We start from the raw sequence: 23,080 nt of genomic DNA on the forward strand, positions 1-23,080 counted from the left end.
GCCTGGCGCAATGGGCAGTAGGAAGGAGGAATCCCCTGACTATCCCAGGATCCTGAACAGCACCAGGAGAAGAGACCAGGACCAGTGCGCAGAAGCAGGGGCCTCTGCGCAGGGAGAAGAGAGGCCCAGGAGGCGAGCCAGGCAAAACGCTGGCGCAGGGAGCCAGTGAAAACAGCTCCCTGCTGAATGCCCCCTCCTTGAGACCAGGAGGGTGAAGGAAAGTGCTCTCCGTGACTGGGGTGTGCCGCAAGGAGCAAGAAGAGGCCAGAATCTCGAAGATCGGACCCATGGGGCCGAGATACGCCCTCCAGAAGGTAGGCGACCTTTGACCTCTAGAAGGACCGATGACGAAGCGCGTGGGGCTCCGCCGCCGGTCCATGATGTGTCCCTGGGGTGGGTCAGGTCCCGGAGGCTGCCCCCACAAGAAGAAAAGTCGGGGAGCGACGTCGCACTCCCCGTGAAAAATGCCCTCGCGGGGTGCCAGGAGCCCACCCTGGCCCCCGCCGAAACTGGAGGAAGGGGAGCGCCATTGCACCCCCCTGGGAATGGGGGAGAGGGGCCCGGGATCCCAACTCCGGGCCCGCCGAAGCCGTGAAAGTGCCATGTAAGGAGGAGGCGGGACGCGCCGTCGTGTCCACTGTGAAGAGGTCTTTAGGGGCCCGGGACCCCAACCCTGGGCCTGAAGCAAAGTCGGGGAGTGCCGTCGCGCTCCCCGTGAAGATTTCCCCCACGGGGTGCCAGGGGCCCACCCTGGCCCCCGGTGAAGAAGCATGAGACGGGGAGCACGGTTGCGCTCCCCGCAAACGGTGAAGAGGGGCCCGGGACTCCATCTCCGGGCCCCGAGGAAGCAGAAGTCGGGGAGCGCCAGCGCGCTCCCCATGAAGAGGAAGAGGGGCCCGGGACACCATCTCCGGGCCCCGAAGGAAGTCCTGCGCATCTGCCTGCCGGAGCGGGCAAACCATAACTACGTGGCCGGCTCCCGCGGCAGCACACGAGGATGCTGGCTGGATGGGAGCCGGTGGGGGCAGCCGGGGGTGGGCTCCCCATGCTGCCCTCCATCAAGAAGGCATGTGGGGGTCCCGGTGTGACCGGGACCCCAAAAGGAACCAGAAGAGGAGGGAGGGGCCCTGGTGGGACCGGGCCCCAAAACCAGAACGAGCGGCCGGGGGTGGGCTCCCCGAGCCTAAACACTCACCTGGGGATCCGGGTGGGATCAGGCCCCAGAAAGCAAAAGAAACGAGGCGCGAAGCACCAGCAAGAAGAGCAGCTCGGCTCTCCCCGGAGCAGCGGGGGAGCCGCTGCTCTAATATCCACAAGTTCCCATAATGCCTTGCAGACCAGGGCCAACCTGCAAGGGCAAACAGCGTTTCCTCTGCTTGTGGTGGCCCCAGGAGAACGGGGTCACCACCACACGTGTGCAAAGGTGCAGGGGGAGCTGCAGGAGAAGTGCAGTCTCCCCCAGCACGAAAATGGAAGTTCCTCCCTAAGTCTCATGGGGACTTGAAAAGAATAACCCCTCAAGGGCTCAGCCAACATTTTAGCACCTCCTGGGTTGGAATTTTAATTCTACAGCTGGGGGTGTTTCGAGAAGTACACCAAGTGATGAAGGGTTGAGTTGGGGATGTCTGGAGAAGGGCATTCTCTGGTGGTGAAGAGGTGTAATTGCACCTGTAATGCATTTACTAATGTTATTTTTTTCAGAGGGTCTGGAGGTCACATGTGTAATGTGGAGTACCTGTGTAAGGTGATGTCATAAGCAAAGTGGGGTTATGTTACCTGACATTCCTGCTAGGGTGTCTGGCTGTATATGCGTAAACCTGTGATTCATCTGTGATTCGTCTGTGATGCTTTTCGGGGTTGTAATTGCAACGCATTCTAATGTCCAACAAATGTGATGAGTACTGTCATTCTAAAGTGATGCTTAAAAATGTATTCTTGCTGCTGCGCTTAGGTGAAGAACCCAGACTGTTAGCCCTTAAGATGTAGAGGTGTATCCTTCATGGTCAGTAGGAAATGCTCAGTCAGGGTTGTGTGTCACCAGGGCAGGTCTACCTATTTTAAATGCCTATTGAGGTAACAGGGTGGGTCGCCGCTGGGATGATGCCAGTGCGCAGGGCCCTCACTCCAGGTTATGTTCAACTAACTGTATTTGGGGGCAAGATGACGGGCATACATGGAAGTGGTGGTACATAGTACAGATGTCTGCCCGCCATCATAATGAGCCCCTAAGTTCTGTCTAAGAGGTGGTGACACCTCCCTGTGACAGGAAACATTGTGTTCTACCAGAAGGAGGTCAGAATCGTATATGTGGTTGGCAACAGCACTAGCTTGCTAGCAGACCCTGAAAGGCTGTTACCGGGCGAACAGTGGGGTCCCCTAAGGAGCTCCACAGTACATGGGATCACACTTCAGTACTGGATTCGGTGTTGGGGTATGATTCCAACATATTGATACCAAACATGACCAGGTTTAGTGCAGCCATTATATAGTCAGACATCTCGTAATGACTGTTGGCCACTATATACCATAAAATGGCTGACCTCAATTAAGAAACCTGGAGAATCGACTCCGGGGTTTGTAGGGGTATCCTGCTTATGAAGGGGCATCCTCATACTTGTAACCCAGCACCCTACCTACCATAAGGGTGATAGGTTTTAAGTGCAGTGACCTAAGATAGAAGGAAACTTATATCTGTTGTGAGAGGTGCAAGTACCATCTCTCACAGGCTGCAGCACATGGGAGACCTCTCCTGTACCTATGCCCATGGTACCTTACTACCATATACTAGGGAATTATAAGGGTATGCCAGTAGCCAATTGTTGATGTACCAAAGTACTTACCAGAGTCAATTTAGGGGAGAGATCATAATTGCTGGGGTCCTGAGTAGCAGGATCCCAGCAGACTATAGTCAAAACACACTGATAGCAAACAAAATGTGGGGGAAACCATTAAAGCAGATCCTACTCCCCTCCCCCCCCACCCGTAAGGACATGAGACTAAACTTGCACAGGTGAGTCTTCATTTTCTAAGTTGAAATATCTGGATAGTCCATTGAAATGGTTACTTCCAGGTCTATGTTCCACTTAAAAGTCCATCCCCTGTAAGGAAATGGACCACCTCAAAAGTTTGGGGTTTTCACCCTTCATCTGTTTAAGCCATAAGAGGGGCTTATGGTCTGTCTGAACAAAGAAGTGAGTGGCAAACAGGTATGGCCTCAATTTCTTCAAGGTCCATATCACAGCAAAGGCCTCCCTCTCTATAGCTGACCAACGCTTCTCCCTGGGGGTCAACCTTCTGCTTATAAAATATACTAGTTGATCCTGGCCCTCTGCATTAAGCTGTGACAATACTGTACATATCCCTATCTCAGAAGCATCCATGTGGACAATGAATGGCTTGGAGTAGTCACAACTTTGCAGAATTGGAGCAGAGCACATGGCTTGCTTTAGATCATCAAATGCCTTCTGACAGCTACAAGTCCACTGAACTTTAGGCATTCTTTTGGAGGTGAGTTCATTAAGGTGTGTCACTATGGACCCATAACCTTTACAGAATCGTAGTACCCAGTCAGGCCCATGAAATCTCTGACCTGAGTCTGGGTAGGGGGATCAATCCAGTCCATGATGGTCTGAATTTTGCTCTCACGAGCCAAATGCAAAAGCATTGAAACCCTTTCATGAAGCTTTTGCATTCGACTCGTGAGGGACTTCTAATAACGACTAGTGGAACTGCAGCTTGATGTAATAATAATTTCAATGCTTTTGCATTTGACTCGTGAGGAACATCTAGTAACGACTAGTTGAACTGCAGCTCTTTGTAGAATTATTTTGATATTGGATACTATAATATTCACTGTCCACTGCTAATTTCGTCCCATAATGCTTTGCAGGACCTTTGGTTGGGAGTGTATTTTTGCCAATAACTGGGCTTGGGGTGGTCCTAAGAGGATGGGGCCACCACCGAATCGTTCAAGAAGATGTGCTTTTTGTTTTCAAGGCATCTGCTTGGTTCTCTCCCTAGGTTAGGGAGGATCCCAAAATCATCACGTCTCTCACTGCTCGTTAATTTATTATTTTCACTTTTGTGAAATGACTATATGCATTTTAGCATATACAGACAGAGATACTTTTTTTTAAATCATAACTTGTACTGTGCAAGATATTGTTTGTAATTTTTGCTCAGAGCAGACAAGCACACAGAGTTAACAGCTACGCACTATGCAGTTTGAGTAGCTGAGCATAGTTCAAAGTGTACTTCACGTAGCTACGTGTAGTGCTACTGTGCAAACTACGTCCAGGGTTACAAAGCAGTGACGTAGCTAGCCATGAAGTTAGTGCCTCTGTCTGACAAGACCTCCTTAGGAAACCTAACTCTGAAAAGGATTCCGAGGAGGGCCCTGGCCACTTCAGGAGCTGTAGTGGCCAAAGACTCTGGGTATTGATTTGCATAGTCCACCACCACCAAGATGAAACTATGTCCAGATGCTGTTGGAGAGTATAAGGAACCTATAATGCCCATCCCTACCCTCACAAAGGGAACCCCAAACACTAGTAGTGGGATAAAGGGAGCGCCTGTAGTGCTACCTGACTTACCAATGGCTTGGCAGGTGACACGGGAGTGATAAAACTCCTTGGTGTCCTGAGACATGTGGAGCTAGTGAAAGTGAGGGACAAGCCTGTCCCAAGTCTTGCTTTGCCCAAGACGTCCTGCAAAGGGAATGTCATATGCCAGGTCAATAGGAAACTCCTGAACTTCTGAGGTATGACCAACCTCCTGGTGCCATCAGGCTTCGGGTCTCTACTTTCAGAAAACAAGAGCCAATCTTCCCAATAAGTCCTGCGGGACCCATTGACATTCCCTACTTCCTCAGCAGCAGCATGCTGTCTGAGTTGTTCAGGAGAGGGGCAGGCATTCTGCTCCAGACTCAAGGCTTCCCTGGAATGTCCCCCTGCCCCCAAGTAGCTCTGCCTTGTCAGGCCCAAGCCCCTCTGGGACAGTTCCTTCACAGGTACTAAGATTATCTCCCTAAGGAGGATGATTCTCACTGGGAGTCTGAGAAGAAGATAAATCTTTTCCCTGCCTGCTCATTCTCTTGGGAGCTGGTCGGTCCATTTTTCAGGATCCAGGGTTCTCTCAGTGCCTAAGTTCTTAGCCTGAAGCCTAGAGACAGCAAAGACACTGGCTGAAATTTCCATCATTTCTGCATGAGTTTTGAACTCCACTTCATACCAGGCTGAAGTTTCCAAATCATTGCCCAGTATACATCCACGGGTAGGTCTGAGGATACTACAACTCTCTTTGGGCCAGTTACCCTTCCCCAGCTGAGATTGACAACTGCCATGGAATGATCTGTCCTGACATTGCTAACATTGGTCACCTGGCAAATCTGACCAAGTAGAATCTGCTCAGGAGACACAAGTTTCTCTGTCAACATAGTGACACTGTTACCTATGTACAGATTCCTGACCATTAGTGAGAGGCTGTTGTCTGTATTTGCCCAAGTTAGTGGGACTTACAAAAAGGGCGGCAAGCGCAGTGCTACCATCACAGACTAAAACAGCTTGAGCAGGTGTCCTGACTAGGCCATAACCCACTTCAGTACCCTAGGTTAACCTAGCTAATCTTTTCGGAGCACTACTACTACCAGTGCTATTGCTATGGGAAATAGGAGGCTTAAGAGTAGTAGTAGCAGTATTGGTGCTAGACTTAGAGTAATTGACATCCTTTGCCCTAGGGTCTTTTTCCGTACACAATTAGCACCAAAGTTTCTTGTTAAAGGAGAAAGAGGATTGGGACCCCCGACCAGAGGAAGATTTTTGGGGACCTTCAGAAGACTCTTTCTTTTCTTTAGATTTATCTCCACCTTTCTCTTGGGCCTTAGAAGCATCTTGCTTCTTCTGGTCACCACCACAATGAGACTTTGTTTCACCCTGGTGCGGACCCACTTGTTTGCTTCTTTGCCAATTCGTGGGGAGAGGTCAGATTCAAGTCCACCAGGTACTGGTGCAATTGCTGATTCTGATATTTATGAAGGATGTGCTCCCGCACAAGTAAATTGGACAGTGCTACATGATCATGCGCATTACTTCCATGAAGCCAACCTTCCAGATCATTATTAGCACTATCTACAAAATCTACCCAGTTGTGAATGTGTGCTTTCTGTGTGTCCTAAAACCTTATCCTGTATCACTCAGTGGTTAACCCAAATCCATCAATAAGGTCACTCTACAAGACTGTGTGACTGTCTGCAGCTTCTCCATTTACAGTCAAGAGTTTGTTTCTACCTTGTTTTGCAAAGGAGAGCCACAGGATATCTGCCCACTGCCCAGAGGAACCATCTGAACTTTACAGGTCCTCTCTAAAGCAGTAATCTACTTATGGATGTCATAACCCTCCTGGTAAGGGGGTCTATTCTGCTCAAGTTCCTAGTGTCAATGGAGTGTTCCCTAACTCTAGATTCACTAGTGCTGCCACCATGGGATTACAATCCTCAATTCTTTCTAGCCCTCTGGACTTCTAGGATTACTTTGAGCAGATGTTATTCCCTTTCTAAAGAATCCTCCCTCTTGCTAGAGATGGAGGTCCATATTGAAGTGTCAGAGGAGGTTGAAATAACTGAGGAGGACCTGAACTCTTTGTACCCTCCCAGAAGGAATAAAGGAAGTCCTACATCTAGGGCTTCCCTCTTTGTCACTAGTACTATTCCCTGAGGGACTACATTTCTCCAGTAAGGGGTCTTCAGACTCTTCTTGGAGATGCTCAGAAGCAGAGGCATGGGTGTTGGACAGCCCTGGCTCATCTTCTGGAGCATCACCACCCGTATCCATATTTTTCTGCCCATCTGACCTTTTTACTGGTAGAAATAACTATTCCCCAAAGATTACTTCACTGTTTATACGCAACTCTCCAAATTCCACTTGTAAATAAATCATCATAGTCTTGAGGAAGACCTCCACGCCTTCAATCATTGTTTAAATTAAATGTTCAATATTTTGGCTCGATAAATCCTAGCACGAGGCCTATTTGCTAGTTTCGGGCATTTGATAGTTTTCGTGAGCCTTCCATTTAATGTGTTATGTGCATCCCACAAACTACTCGTTTGTGACCTTCTACCGCATGTATTCATTTGTAATCATCACACAACAACACCATGTTTCTGGTGTTCATCACTAACAGCTTACATATGAGTTTGCCACACAACTCATTCTGCATATTTCCCTATACTTGCAAACTATGACTACACTCCTGCCTTTATCAATGTTTCACTACAAAACTATGCAATAGTATTTGTTCAATGGAACGTACGGCTCTCAGACAATAGGCGATTTATATAGGGTCACTAGAAAGTCCAAAAGGTTGTCCTTGTCCCCCCCAGAAATATAGGGTCTCCAATGCCCCTGCATGGGATCGCACTTTGTTATTGTCAGAAATAAGAAACACTTTTATTTCTTCAAGAAATCAAACCGCGGCTAATATCTGGAATCTGTTCCAGAACGTTGTGCAAATCAGAAATAAGAAAACATTGCATCAATAAACAACAATTTATACCAGATCCATCATGTAGGCCCCTGCAGTGGGGACACCCAACCCTCCAGGGGTCCCCAACTCTTTAGGGGGGCCCATCCAGCCCAAGGTCAATGAAAATCTATGAGGTACAGGAGAATGATGGGCCTCTCATTACATTCTGCAGGAGGGTCCCTTCATTTTTATATATATTAATTATCCCCTTAAAATATGTTACAAAGCAGGAATCTCGTTATTGCCAGAGCAATGAAGCAGGCAAACGTCAGTGCAGCTGTTAAGTGGAGAGTACTGATCCCACCGAAAAGAATAACATGGTGAAGAAGCTGAAAACGACTCGGAGGGTGAGGAGGGAAACAGAGGGCCTGTAAACACATGCAATCTTATGGAGTACTATTGTAAAAATAAGAAATAGTACCTGTGCAAGCCACTGGCCATAGAAAGAAACTGGCCATAGAGAGGAAGCTGTACTTGGTCCAAGCGTGACTGAGTGCAGGAAGACATGAAGAGAAAGGGGTAGCAAGAGGCACTGACCAAGGAGAAGCAAGGAAATGAGAGTGACATGGGAGTCAACCAATGATAAGTAATGGTAAGCCTGTTTTTATTTTTGTTGTTTGCAAAAGATTTCATAGACAGGGCATACATACTGTCTCAGGTGTAACCTAAAAATAGGCAAACTTAAAGATCTGTACCAACAATTTTTCTATGGACTGGGCATGCAGCGCGTACTAAGAGGAGCATAATTGCAGAAGTAGCACAGATTAGACTGCAGATGTTTCATGACCAAAATTACACAAATCCATGATTGAATTTCATGAATACAGACCTGCATTATTTCCACGAATCCTAGGTATCTTTAAAACTCTCCCCGGTTAATTAGAGTAGAGTGATAAAAAGAAAACCATGGGAAGTGACAGTCTCTAGGGTCTTGTAACAATGGAAAGAGAGATATTGTATATGGGCCATGTGCTGTGAACTCCAGAATCGGATCCACTAGAGATAAATAGATGACAGCCAATCTAATTTATATGGATTAATGACTGCAATTTGTATCGTCCGGTAGCAGGGGACACTCCTCGGTAGACTACATAGCCACTTATAGAAAGAAACTTAATTAAGACAATTTTTGCACAGTTTATTCCCTATCTTAAACATGAAACAATATTACCATTACTTCAGCTAAATAAATAATTTAGGCCAACACCCCCTGTCACCACCCACACTAAGAACCTTAAAATCATCATTAACTGCAGATGCATCATGACAGTCGAAGTCAATGTCTTCTTCGCTTCATGCTTTCATACCCTGAGGATGCTGCGGAAAATTTCAAATGGTTCCCAATCAGCACCTGGAAAACTATCACGTATGCCCTGGTCACAAGCAAGCTTCACTACGGGTACGCACTCAATGCCGGGATCAACAAAAAACTCACCACAAGGCTGCAGACCAGTAAGCAATCAGAATCACTCTGAAGCTCACACATCACACCAGGGCTGGACTGGCTATAGCGGGCACTGTGCATTTTACCAGTGGGCCGGTAAGATGGGAGCTTTTTTTTGGCCCATGTGGGCTATATTTGTTATTGAGGACCAGTTATGCAGCACTGCTATAATATCAGCCCCTTGTAACAAAAGCGTCAAGTGGAGTTGCCAGGGCTGGGTTCCATTCCCAGTCCGGCCGTACATCACACAACACCTGAGGGAGCTCCACTGGCACTCCATTCACAAATGAGCACAATTTAAAGTCCTCACTCCCACTTTCAATGCACTACATAACACTGGTCCAGCATATACAATCTAAAAGCATCTACTTTCAAAAACCTTTCAGACACCTCCTCTCATTTGCAACTGCACTTGAGAGACACCAGAAGAAAAAGTCTGCATGCTGCTTACTGAGTTCCATGAGAAGGAAGTAGACTTGGGACTAGATTCTGCTCTTACCCATTCTTTGAAGTGTTCTTAAGGGTCAAAACAGTTAGCCTCCATTAGATTCAGGGACAGAAAAAGTTGAAGTAGAGCATGTTGGGAGATGGATCATCAGATCAGTGTTCACTGAAGTGGAGAAGTGTGGCTCAATGGTTAGAGCGGCAGACCCTGATGCAGAGGTCTGGCCCGGACCAGGGTTCAATTCCCGCCTCGGCAGGTCTTGGGCTCAATTTCCCCGGACCCGATAATTCTCGCCTCGGTGCCTATTCTAATCATGGGTCCCACTCTGCAACTCTGGGCAATAGCTTGCTTAATCTCCACAACGGCTCCAAAAGCGCTAGGATGCCTGGCTTCACCTTGGGGGTGCCCAGGAGTGGGCACTTCACAGGGAAAGGCCAGGAAGGGTTCCACAGCGGTATGTGCACTGCGCCTGAGAGACCCTTTCGGGGGTGTGCGGAGCGCTATATAAATGCACTACATTTACATTTACATTCACTGTGAACCATGCTGGTGTCCTAGTCAACCGAGTGGTTGAACCGCATATCACTGCTGAACTGTGACCTGAAACCTAAAAGTTATCTTGGACCCATAAGAGTGACGAGTAGGATCGTATTTAGCATCTGAAGGAAATAGGACTCCTGGCTTTAAAATGAAGTACTGTCGGAGAGGTCTGTCCCCCATTTGTGGCCCTGTCTGGAGTTCCTTTGAAAAGTCAGAAAGGCTGGAACACTTTGATTGAACTAAGTGGAATGGTAACTGGCACTGCCCCTGAACTCTGGGTCACGCTGAGGGTGAACAGTTTACAGGTAACTTTTTCTTTTCTTCATTGCCGGCACAAAGGTGGTTTCTTGTGGCTCCATGTGCTAATGAACATGAATGACGTTTGATCTTGGTAACCCCATTGTTTCTGTGCATGTTTTGTGACATTTTGGTGGCTTCTTAAATGATAGAAATTAAGGTGGATGTCCATTCTGCCCTTACCACGTATACATTTTAAATACAGAGCACTTGATATCTCCTGTTTATGACAGATGGCCTGCCATCTGCCAAACTCTGAATAACTCATTTTGCATTTACATCATATCTCCTGATACCCTTGTTCAATGTTGATGTTTTTTCCTTGTTTTAATTATTAAATTGTACTCTTTGTAACTGGCTTTCTGTGGAATTTCACAGTTTTGTTAACTAAGGTTATTATTGTTTTTGTGTTGCTTAAATTTGTGACTCACCTTGCTTTGGGGAAATAGCCTACTGCTTTGTGCCATTAATACCAGGGTTTAAGTGGAGGATTTTTCATTCATATTGAGGTTTGACCTAACAGCATAAGTGTTTATTAATTTGACCAAGCCCTTCCTCAAATTAATAATCCAGAATCTCATATGTGTATTGTTTTAATTACTGTTAGAAATACTACCATTATTCTAATGTAATGAGAATTATTAGAATAATTATTGTTATAGTTATAATTCCTTTTTTCTCTTACAGCTTATACAATTCACTCCTCCCCGAATTGACTACATGTCAACTGAAATTTACACGAGAGGAATATTTGCAGATGGTGGCAGTAGTTTATTGGATGCATTGTAAGTATGTAGCACATTAAACTTGACTGCTCTCTGATTGCACATTGCAAATTCCATTTTTCTTAGCTTTCTCATTGGCTTACATTCTTTTACTGAGGTGGCAGGCCTTTATTTATTGTGCAACTGGCGAAATGTTTGCGACCATTTCTGGGCAAGGATTAAAATTGTAAATGTCTACACATAAAAAGGCAAAAACTTTGATGTTATTTAGAATTTCTGGATTTGGCTGCCATAGGTGGTGTGTCAGAATTATGGATATTTAATGGTGGATGTAACATGACTGGATAGGCTTGGTAGTTCTACAGAACCCAAAGGAGTCAACAAAATCCCTAGGGGGTGAGCAGCGCGTCTGCAGTGGAGAGACTCTTACAGCCCAAACAGGCGACTACTGCAAGAAGAGAGGAGATAATTTGTTTCCTACCACTAAGAGAGAATGACAATGTCATGCCTCTCATTCAAACACAGTGCTTCTACAGGATTGACTCCTCGCATTGCTGAGGTGGCCAGGATGAGCAGGGAATCAGGACGATTGCAGTTTCGTGGTAAGGTTTGCAGGATGGATAGATGGCAGCCACATTGACCCCAAACCCCCTGTCCAAGGCCAGTTGTATTTTAGAATACCTTAAAAACTAATATCGCCTGACATTATACGGATGAGAAATATATTAAACCATTTATAAGCAGGAAAATTGCCCTTGCACCTAGGCGTGATAATCAATTGGGAACTAATTAAAAAGAAAAGTCTTTAATTGCTTTCTAAAAATGGCCAACGTGGGACACGCCCCCTCAAAACAACAGAAAGTCATTACGATGCTTAGATGCAAGATAGGCAAAGGATCTGCCACCAGATTTGGCCCTGCACATTTTGGAGACCTGTAATAGCAGTTGGATCTAGGAGATCTGGATTGTTGATTTGGCTTAAGCCTTTCCCTAATATAGTCTGGACATTTCTGGCAGAAAGCCCTGTAGGCACACACTAAAGCTTTAAATTTAATGCGCTTAGAGACTGGTAACCAGTGCAAATGTTTCAAATGTGAAGGGACCGATTGACGAAAAGGGATTCTCAAAATCAGTCTTGCTGCTGCATTCTAGACAATCTGTATATGAAAACATAACACTGGAATGACAAGGTACAGAAGGCTAGAATAGTCCATTCTAGATGTGATCTAGACGATGGTCTTCCAGGTAATATCTGGAACACAGCCCACAATACAATGCAATCTGCGTGTATGGCTGTGAGCCCTAACAATTGGGCTAGTTAGGATGCAAAAGTAAAGGATAAGAAAAATAGAACAAGCCCATCCCCCCACCCTCCCCCCTCCCACTTGCCATTGCATAACACTCTGCTGCCTATGTCCCAGTTCAATTCCTGACCTACTTCTATTGACTTAACATGTCCCTTGCTCTCTAATGTGGTTCCTCTCCTTGTGGTGTTGTGTGGGGCAGTTCTGTCAGGCGCAATAGTCGCAAATACCTTGGGCATGTGAGCTCTTTGAACTCGGAGGATAAAATAGACAAGGTGGGTTTCCAGAGAACTTGGAAGGAAGCCCCGGTGTTAGTAATTGAGAGAGATTTTCTCTCCATGCCTAGTATCCTCCATAGCCTGTGAAGCCAACCCAGATAAGTAGGCTGTGTAGCTGTCCCGCAGTGTGATAAGATATTTTAATGGGCTGCCCACAACGCTAATGCAATGTGTCGTTCCCTTCTTGATCGGAGTGAAAAAGTGAGGGGGTTTGGAAGTCCCAACAAAGCGTAGGCCGGGAAGCGAGGGAGTTGGGTATCGAAGTGGGTATCTATGTCGTCTAACACTTGCGACTAGTAATTTGAAATTAGAGGAAATTTCCAGAGTGGATGAGTCAGGGTTCCCATCGAGTCACATGCTCTCCAACAGTGAGGGGATCTAGCTGGGTTGTCCCTGTGGAGCCTTAGAGGGGTAAGGTACCAGTAGGTAGCTATTTACGTTGCCGTTTCTATGCTTGCAACACTACGAGCCATTTGTCGAGCCCTGTAATATATGTCAGACCATCCATTCTGCGATAGTGTCCTTCCCAGTTCACCCTCCCATCTGAGTTGTCCCAGGAGATTTGTCCGTCCCGTGGGTACGTCTAAGGAAGCCATAGAGGTCCAACGTCACCCGTGAGTCAGTATTCTTCATAAGTAACCACTTCTTAAATGGTGTAAGTGCCCTTTGTGCATTTTCCTGGACTTCAGGCTGCATGGCCCAGCATGGGATTTGTTGGTAATGGTATTGTTCCGATTCTAGGAGGTTCTGTTCTATGCAAAAGTCTGTGACTGTCAGTGGACCCTATAAGTGCCTGATAGCTCGCCGGCCTTCTTTTGTCCATTGGTTGAATACTTTAAAGTCAAGTCCGGGAGTGAACGCAGGGTTATACACAATTGGCGTGATGGGGGAAAGGAATGTGGTGAGCCCGCGAGTTGTAGCCACCCTGTCCCGAGCCGATAGTGCAGAGTTTATAACCTTCGATAGGTATAAATTGCGCGGCCTGTCTGACTTATTGAGAAAGGGGACGCCCCACAACGGCTGTCTGGCTAGTGATCTGTCCATGAACAGCTTCTCTGATTCCTGCCTTGACCATTCCACTAAGGGACGCAATTACACTAAGGGACGCAATTGTACTGCCCAATAATAGGCTTGTAGATTTGGGATCCCCAGACCTCCCTCTTCTGGGGGCTTGTAACCTAGTTCCCTATTTAGTCTAGGTCTTTTGTCGCACCAAATGAAGCGTTCAAAATCGCGTTGCATAGAGTGCAAGACTCCCAAAGGGGGAGCAAGTGGGAGGGCCTGAAATAGGAATATGATCTTTGGTAAAATTGTCATTTTGACTGCCGCTATACGGCCCAGCCAAGAGAGGTATTGCGGTCTCCACCTGTGCAGACAATCACGAATATGTTGCAGCAGTGCCGTGTAGTTTAGAGAGGTAGTACTTTGAATGCTAGATGTGAGTTGAACAACTAAGTAGGGGATGGCCTCTTGTGCCCATTGAAGAGTGTGAGTGCGTTTGAGGAATTCTAGAGTGTCTGGGGTAAGGGATAAGTCAAGAGCCTGAGATTTGTGGATATTAATTTGAACCCGGAAGCCTGTCGGAAGTCATCTAATTCTGTCATAAGGGCAGGTAGAGAGTCTCTGGGGTTTTCTAAGGTGGCTATTACGTCGTCTGAGTACAGACTGATTTTAAATTCCTCACCTCCAAATAGCACTCCAGATACCGCTGGGTTGTCACGAACCTTCTGGGTCATAGGTTCTGTGTATAGGGTGAATAAAAGAGGTGAGAGGGGACAGCCTTGTCTCGTTCCTTGTTGAATAGGGAAGGATTTAGAGGAAAGGCCATTTACGCGAACAGAAGCAATGGGGTTGGTATAACTGCTGAGGACACAGTTAATAAATCGTGCAAGCAAGCCAAAGTGCTGCATAGTCGCTGTGAGATAAGCTCAGTGCACTCTGTCAAACGCCTTCTCAGCGTCTATAGAAAGAATCAGGCGTTCCGTCTTGAATCTCTCAGCCTTGTTTATGATGTGTAACAGACGTTTGGTGTTGTCAGAACATTGACGCCCCGGCACACAAAACCTGACTGATCTGGGTCTATCAGTCCTGGAAGATAAGGGGAAAGTCACTGCACTAGTATCCCGGTAAACACTTTAAGATCCACTTTGAGGAGGGAGATTGGGCAATAGGACGCACATTGTTGTTTATCGTTACCCGGTTTCCGTATGACGGTGACAAGCGCCTCCAACATCGAAGGCGGCATGGGTGAGGAGGTGCCAGTGGCATTATAGACCAGCACCAGTATCGGAGCTAATATATGGCAGAAAGTTTTGTGAAATGGGGAAGAGAAGCCATCGGGCCTGGGGATTTAAATGGTTTTAATTTAGAGATCACCGAGATCACTTCCTATAGCTTCATCGGAGCATCCAGGGCTTCTGCCTGCATGGGCGACAGCGTAGCTGTCCTCACTCCACGCAAATATTGGGTCGGACTAGACACTGGGAGTTGCTGTGCCTCATATAAGGCCGCGTAATACTTCCGGAAGGTGTCTGCAATGTCCTGATCAGTCTTCTGTTCCTGACCCGTGCTTTCTAGAATAGCGGTTATAGTCGAAGTCTGTCTTTGTGCTCTTAGTTTGTTCACCAGCAGTCTCCCACCCCTATCTCCTCCGTTATAAAAGGAATGTCAGAGAAGCAAAGCAGTGTATTCTGCCCTGTCCATATCTAATCCTGTCAGTTGGGTTTGTGCCACCTTCAGATGCCGCCAAGTTCGAGGGGCACCTGTCTTCTGATGGATGAGTTCTAACTCCCTCACCTCAGCAGTGAGTTACTCCTGTCTTTCCTCCTAGATCCTGTAGTCAAAGGAGGTGATTGTTTTGAATTCCCCCCTAATCACCGCCTTCAAGGCATCCCATAGAGTTGCAATTGGGGTGTCTGGAGTGTCATTGATATCAAGGTAGTCAGTTATTGCCTTCGTGATCCACTGTACAACCACTAGATGTTTGAGCATGGTCTCCTTGAGCCTCTACATGTGGCATGCAGTGCGGCGCCACTGACACTTATACTGCAAAGTGATTGGATATCGGGCAAAGGAGAATCTCTACCTGGTGCGTCTGCTGAGTTGACGAGTGAGTGGTGAGGAGATAGTCAAGTCTGGCGTATGTTTTATGGGGGATGCACATAAAAAGTATACTCCCTATCTGTCGGTGGTGAGTTCTCCATAGGTCAGTCAGCCCTCCCTGTGGAAAGGGACCTAGTCTGCCCACTCCTCTGGCCGGTCCTATCCAGCTCATTATAAAAAACCAAATAGAGGTCTCCCCCTATTATCAGTGTCCTATCGGGAGATTTGGATAAATCCAGGAAAACTCCTCGAAGGAACTTCTCCTGGGCCTCGTTTGGAGAATAAACTGTGCCTACCGTGAAAGTGTGGCGACCTAGCGTAAAAGTGTGTGCCAGGAGTGTACCCTTAATCTCAGCTCGCTTGGGGCCTAGTTTGCCCTGGAATCGAGAAGACACAAGAATTGCCACCCCCGCAGTCTTATTGGTATGGGACAAAAATAGCTGCTGAGGAAACGCCCTTGTATGCAATCTAGCGATATCCTTGGACACCAGGTGTGTGTCCTGGAGCAGGCAGAAGTGTGCATCTGTGTTTTTCCGGTGCGAAAGAATGGCCCGCCTTTTGACTGGATTATTGAGGCCTTTCACATTCAATCTGATAATTTTAAGTATAATGGTCATGTGAGAGATGTGGTCTCTACTCTGCGTTCCGGCCTATGTTTACTTAGCAGCTTTAATTGTAGGCAATCTATGGAGAGTTTGACTTCTGTGCGTCTATATCCTAATTCCAAAGGAGTGTATATATGCAGTAAGGAGTAAAGGTGTGCAAGGAAGAGGGATGTTTAAACCCCAAATAGTCCAACAACTAAAAAACTACATAGTGAGTGAACATTACAATAGTCCTGGGTGGGAGACCCAATGGTGAAGGCATCAGATGTCAGCAAGACCCATGCCGCCACCCTGCCCCGCTCGGTGCCCTACATCTCGTATGGTAGGAGAGACCACTGTGGAAGATTCCTAAATCCCCCATGTCTGCAAAGGTATAATCGAGTGAGTATCGGTCTGCAGTGAGAGTGTCTTCCTCGAGGGTGGCGATGACTGCCTTCTGTTCTTTAGCGCTCGTCTCGGGATCTGGTCAAAGGTGTAAGGATTTCCGACCCACCCTCTGCCACCTTCCTGCTCTCTGATGTCTGTTGGTGGGGCCCTTCTGAGTTGCGGTGCCCGGATCTTCCTCGGGTAAGTTCAGTAGTTGCTTGGCCTCCAGTAATGATCGGATGTGGTGCGTCTTCCTGTCCCATTTAAAAATTAGTCGAAATGTGTGTCCCCAAGAATATGGAATGTTATAAGTCTGCAGGTGAGCGGTGACTGGCCTAAACTCTCTTCTTTTCTTTAGGGTAGAGGCAGCTAGATCTTGGTAGAAGAGGGATCAGGCTGTCCGAAACTCTATAGGTTGCTTGTCTCGTGCCTCACATAAAATTCGTTCTTTGAGCGCAAAATCATGGACGCAGGTAAGAGGGTGGGGCCGGCGCCGCTCTTGCTGAGCCTACCCTGAGTGTACGATCTAGCTGAATGCGTTGGTCCAGCGGGGCACCTAGGATAAGTCGAAAGAGATCAGCTACGTAGGCTTCAATGTCCGACCCTTCAGCTCCTTGAGCGACAGCCCGAATGCGGATGTTGTTCCGCCGGGAGCGGTTTTCCAGGTCCTTCGCGTGCGCCTGAAGATCTAGCTGCTGGTCTTGCAGGTGGAGGACCTCTTGCTGCAGGTGATGGATTTCTTTGTCGCTAGCGGACGTTTGCGTTTCCAATGTGTCCACCCAATCTCCTACCGAATCCAGGTCTCTTCGTATCTCCCGGATTTCCTGAGCCAGCTCTTTCTTGACGTTATGAAGGTCCTCTTTTAGGGAGGCAAACAATGTCTCTAGAAAGGAGCGTGTCACAGGCGCCTCTGCTTCCCCACTCTCCGAGTTCAAAGCCCCCCCAATCGTGGACGTCATTGTGTCCATGCCGCCTGTTTTAGACTTGAGGAGGAGGTCTTTGACGGAGCGTTCTTTCTTGGTTTTGCCAGTGGCCATGTCGAGGAAGGGCCGAGTGGCACTGCCTACGAAGGGCAACCCAAGCACTGTTCTTGCAGGGAGAATCAATGCAAGTTGGTTGCTGGGTACTTGACTTACGGGGGAGGGGGCGTAGGCTCTCTCAGTGTCCAAGCTTTACCTCAGTATCCACCAGAGTCTAATGGGCGCATACAGCAGGCCAAATCCCGTCACCCCTTCGCCAGTGCTGACTGTCCTCTATCCAGGCCTGGCGGCGAAGCGCGCCCCTGTCTTCAGCTTAAGCAGTGACTTGGAATCTTACAGCGTGCCTTTCGATAGCCTGAAGAGCAAACTGTGTTTGTTGTAGGTGGATCAGGGCTGTCAAGACTGGCCAAGGCTCTGCAGGATGGCGGGCTCTCACCGGGGAAGGTCCATGTGGGCCCCTCGGACCATCAAGGCCTACGCAAGATTCAGGGCTTTCGGAGGCAAATGAGCTATCAGATTAGGGCGGGGGGGAAGGAAAAGCTTCCTCCCCCTGCAGTGCCACAGTGAGCATCCGGGCGCTACTCCTCTGTTGGAGAGAGGGGCCCTCTATTCTCCTGGCACCCCTTGTTCTTGTCCAAAAGCATGCTCTCCAAACCAGGAGCCGAATGTGCCCTTTTCTGTTTGGCATCCTGTGTTGCTTCCCCTCAGCAGGGCGCCAAAGTCTATGACGCTGGCCTCCCAAGCCCTCAGGAGTGTGTGCGCGCTGGTATGAGGATGGTGAAGGGGAGCAATACTCACATCTGCGTGCTTCAAGAATTGCTGACCGGGGCCCTTCCCTTCGCTGCAGCGCTCTCTTTGGAGGTGAATGCTCTGCGCCCTTCTCCTGAGTCAGAGCGCCGATCCTCTTTACGCTCTAGGCCTCCTTCCTCCACCTCCCAGCCAGGCCTCAGGTCTCTGCGCCAGTCCGGGGCCTCTCAGGTCACGCGTCTGCACACAGTCAGGAGGGAGAGAACAACACTCAACTCCCCCATGGCATCGAGTTTGCCAGCCAGAGTCTCCGCAGGCCTTGAGAGTCTGGAACCGCTCCCACTACGGAGCTCTCAGTAGTGACGTATGTCCCTCTCTCGTCGATTCGCTGAGGAATTGTCCCCAATACTGCCCCCGGGGGCTATTATGTTGCATGGCTCCCGGTGTGCTTCAATGCCTCCCAGCACAGTCAGACAGGGCGGGCCAGACCTCAGGCAGTCCGCCCCCTGTAGGCCGACAGGGAACCACTCCGTCTCGCAGCCAACGTCAGGTCCGCTAGCAGCCGTGATCTGCAGTGCCGTACCAGCAGGTGCAATTATCGGGTGTTTCCGCAGTCTCTATCAACCAAAGGTGGCCTCAAACAGTAGCCAGGGTCTTGTTGAGTGTCTCCGCAGGCTTGAGACGTCTCTCTGACACAGCTTCGCAATGCTATTTTAGCCAGGACTGGACGGTAGGATGGAGCAGCAGGCAGGAACGTCCTACTCATCCGCCATCTTGGCCATGCCCCCCTTCAAGCATTTCTTTAAAGATATGAGTTTCATGAAACAAACTGATGAAATATCTTACATTTGAGACACAAATGGTACACTGTTATTAAATTTGATGCCAAGATTACTTACTAAGGGAGAAGACTTAGGTGTAGGCCCTAGTTCTTCAGGCCACCATTTGATAGGTTCTGGGGAACCCTTTGTTCTAAAGAAAAAAATTATGTCTTATCTCAGTTTCATTTAAGACATTTGTTGTCCATCCAGTCAGATACACCTCTAGGCACTATTTAAATGTTGACAGAGCAGCACAACTGTCTTCATGAAATGAGAGAAGTCGTTGGATATCTTCCGCACAGGACATAACTTTTATACCCCAGGACTCTACAAAACTGACAAGTGGCTCGACGTACATGTTGAATAAAGCACGGCTTAATGTAGAGCTCTGAGGGACCCTATACACAGTGGCTTTGCAGTGGAGGTAAAAGTGGGGAGGTGGACTGCCTGTTTTCTCTCATTCAAATTTGATTCAATCCAAGCAAGTTAAATCTAAGAAAAAGCCTTTCCTTGATTCCCCAACATTCTGAATCTGTCTAGCAGAATTGGATGTGACACTGTATCAAATGCTGCTGACAGGTTCAATAAAACCCCTGCAACGGAAGTGCCCTGATCTAAATTGCTTTTGATAAATTTAGTTACTTCAAGAATGGCAGACTCAGTGCTAAAGCGGGTACGAAATCCTGATTGTGAGTCATGCAAAATATTATTTGATAGGTACACAATTACTGATTACCAAACTTTTTCAAAATTTGGGGAATTGACAGCAGAAGTGAGATTGGTCTGAAGTTGCTCAGTATAGTAAGATCTGCTTTAGGCTTCTTCTATAGAGGAAGTAATAGAGCCTGTTTCCAACTCACCAGGACTATGGCAGTTCTTAAATAAAATAAAAATATAATTCAAAATAGTATTAATTAAGGCAGATATTACACTTAATGTGAGCGGTGCAGGGATCTAATGAGTATCCAGATTTACATTTCTTTAATTCCTTGGTTGGTTGTTCTAAAGGTATAGCATTCAAAGTCTCTAACATGGGACTAGGGTCTTTCTTTAAGTCTATTGGATCAGAGGAAAAGGCTTTCTCAATAAATTTTGAAGGAATTGTCTGAATTGTTTCATAAAAATAGTTAGACAAATTGTTATTGTAGTGTCTCTTATAAACTCCAAAAGGGCAATATTTTTGCTGATGACATTTAGAACATATTTATGTCAGCTGATATGCTGACCTTATTTATTCTGGTAACACACCTCCAGCATTGCAACTTCCATCATCTGACTGATCCTCCATACAATTCCTCTGTCCCCTGGCCTTTTAGGGCTGAGGTGTCTATAGACAAACACTGAGGAGCTGTGGCTAAAAGGTATTTGTGCAGCTGAAGATATGAAACTTCAAGCTCTTAACCCTTCCCATTTGTCTTTGGAAATCGAGTTATAAAGATCAGCAGATTTGAACGTCTCCAATTTCTTAGACCAGGGATCCAATTAAGAAATCCTGAGTGAAAAAATGACCTGATGAATTGATTTCATTACTATCCATGCAATATATATTATTAGAGCAATACATATTGATTGCTACTGCTATTGTGTTACAGGTACAGCTGAAGGCACCTTTGAGGCCACTTCTAGAACACAGCTTACTTAGGAGCACATTTCTGTGGGTGTAACCACCCCCCCCCCCATGAAAAAGAGGAATGATTTGCCCACACATCTCTGTCTTACTCTGGTGGAAACATGCAGGCTGGTGCAAACTAAGGGCCCATCACCCAGAAGCCACTGCAATCACTTGCTGCAGCCCTTTATTGTGGTATTCTTGCCCCATACAAAGGCAGGCTGGCATTGCAACTGCAGAGACACTCACAGTGTTGCTGGTACTGGACTGTGGATGTCTCTGCACGTGCACACTGAACTCTAACCTATGAGTACCGCACAATTATGGATGAAAGTTATGACGACACCCACCATTGGGGTGGGTGGGGTACCTGCAGAGAGACACAAAGCACTTGTTAGATCCACTGCTATATCCCTGTCAGTTCTTTTGAGTACATGCGCTAATTTCATGAGTTACACTTAACGAGGATGCTTACCGTTGTCTGCTTGGAGATCCAGTATTTCATTCATGACAGATGATAGCTCTACAACAGCCACTTTTAGAGCATTCAGCAGGTACAAATATCTAAAACTGAAATGACCAAACATTCAGTGTTTTGAAAGCTAGTATTTTAAGAGACCCAACCCTGGGATTTCTGTAAGAAGGTCCCAATTCATATAAAGGTGAACACTATTTCTTATCTTGGCCCCTTTAGAAGCATGGTGTTTCTATTTGCCCAGCAATGCACCATGTTTTGTCTCAAACACTTAGGTCCATATTATCAAGAACGGGCGTAACATTATCGCTGCTTTAGCGGCAGGAAACTGCCACTAAAGCGGCTATAAGGGGCTTGATGATATGCCCTAGAGAATTCCAATAGAAGCCCAGGTTTGATGTCCTTCCCACCAGAACCTGGGCTTCTACTGGAATTCTCTAGGGCATATTATCAAGCCCCTTATCGCCGCTTTAGCGTCAGTTTCCTGCCGCTAAAGCGGCGATAATGTTATCGCTTGTTCTTGATAATATGGCCCTAAAGACCTGCTTTTTGTATTTTCTCTTTTCATAGCACAATGAGATAATGAGTTTCCACAGCTCATCTTTTAACAGCTTCATAGACACCCTTTTCCACTTCAGTGTTTATGTGCTTTTATTATCTGTAATTTATCTTTTGGCTTATATCAATTTAATTCATTTTTTTTCTCTCTTAAATGCTTCACATGTGGTCAGAGTAAAACACTGGAATATTCAAACAAAAGATAGTAAAAACAGAGTTCCTCTGTGGGTTCTGTTTTTGTTCTACCTATGTTCCATTCACCTTTTCCTAAATCCTAAGAGAACAGTACATTCAGAAAAAATTATGAAAACCCATATTTTCTGCTCAGCCTATAGCTAGGCAAATCTGACCTAGACACCAAGCCCTACATTTCCCTATTTTTCAGTCGGTAGCACGCAACCGATCAATTCCACTGGATAATATCTAAAACTCTATCATTTAACTTATCATTGTAAAAAATCATCTATGACTTTATATCATAAATGAAGGAGCCATGCAGGGGAATAGTGAGCTAGTTTCATTGATTTTCTTTGGTCAGGTAGAGCACTGGATAAGTGCTGAAGCTAACACTAACCTTTCAGAAATGTGTGGAATGTGTGCCTTCTATGAAAAGCTTTGTATCTAACCAAGTTGATACAGATGAATCTCAAACTTTTCGGAAGATTCGCGGTTCATGAGGCAACACAATTTTTGGGAACTTTGGTAAGCATATTTTGTGACAGATGGTGTACAGAGTTTCGCAAACAAATGCAGTTCTATCTCAGGAAGCAATGTTTCAATTGGAGTCTCCTGCATGTGAGTGTTATTTAATTTCATCGTGCTACTTCTATTTGTGCTGAGCCTCTGGGGCTCCATAACGTCACCATGCACCGTCTAGGCCGAGGTGCGGCAGAGAAAATACATTAAGAAGGATCTGTCCGCTCGCGGTCAGTCCCGAATAACACCTCAGTGTGAGTTATATAACTCCGCATGGTGGGCTGGATGCACACTGTTAGTAGGTTACAAGTGCATTAGTCCCACATGTGTCCCCAGCACATTGGGGATCAGTAATCAGGGCCGGGTCTAGGATTTTTGGGGCCCTGGGCAGAAAGGGAATATGCGAGGCTCCTCTGATTTGCATAGACTTGACCCATTCAGGGCTGTTTGCTTCTGAATAGATGCCTCTGCTCCTGAAGCTGTAGCCCCTCCCTCTCAGCCACCTACAAGCACGTCTTAGCAGCTTATCAAGGACAGAAGGTGTGAGGGTTGCTTATCACCAGAGGGGGT

The 23,080-nt window shown here is 46.8% G+C and overlaps 1 protein-coding gene across 2 annotated transcripts in view; it reads left to right on the forward strand.

Moving 5' to 3' along the window:
• LOC146835071 (vitamin D3 hydroxylase-associated protein-like) overlaps positions 1–23,080 on the forward strand; it is a 338,024-nt gene that overhangs the window by 226,490 nt on the left and 88,454 nt on the right. For both annotated transcript variants that reach the window (XM_085602735.1, XM_085602736.1), the window contains one exon: positions 10,932–11,029. In XM_085602735.1, coding sequence (XP_085458861.1) covers positions 10,932–11,029 — 98 coding nt within the window. The remainder of the gene's footprint in view (positions 1–10,931; positions 11,030–23,080) is intronic.

Source organism: Triturus cristatus, chromosome 4_2 (assembly GCF_964204655.1).
Source record: "Triturus cristatus chromosome 4_2, aTriCri1.1, whole genome shotgun sequence".
NCBI classification, from domain to species: Eukaryota; Metazoa; Chordata; class Amphibia; order Caudata; family Salamandridae; genus Triturus; species Triturus cristatus.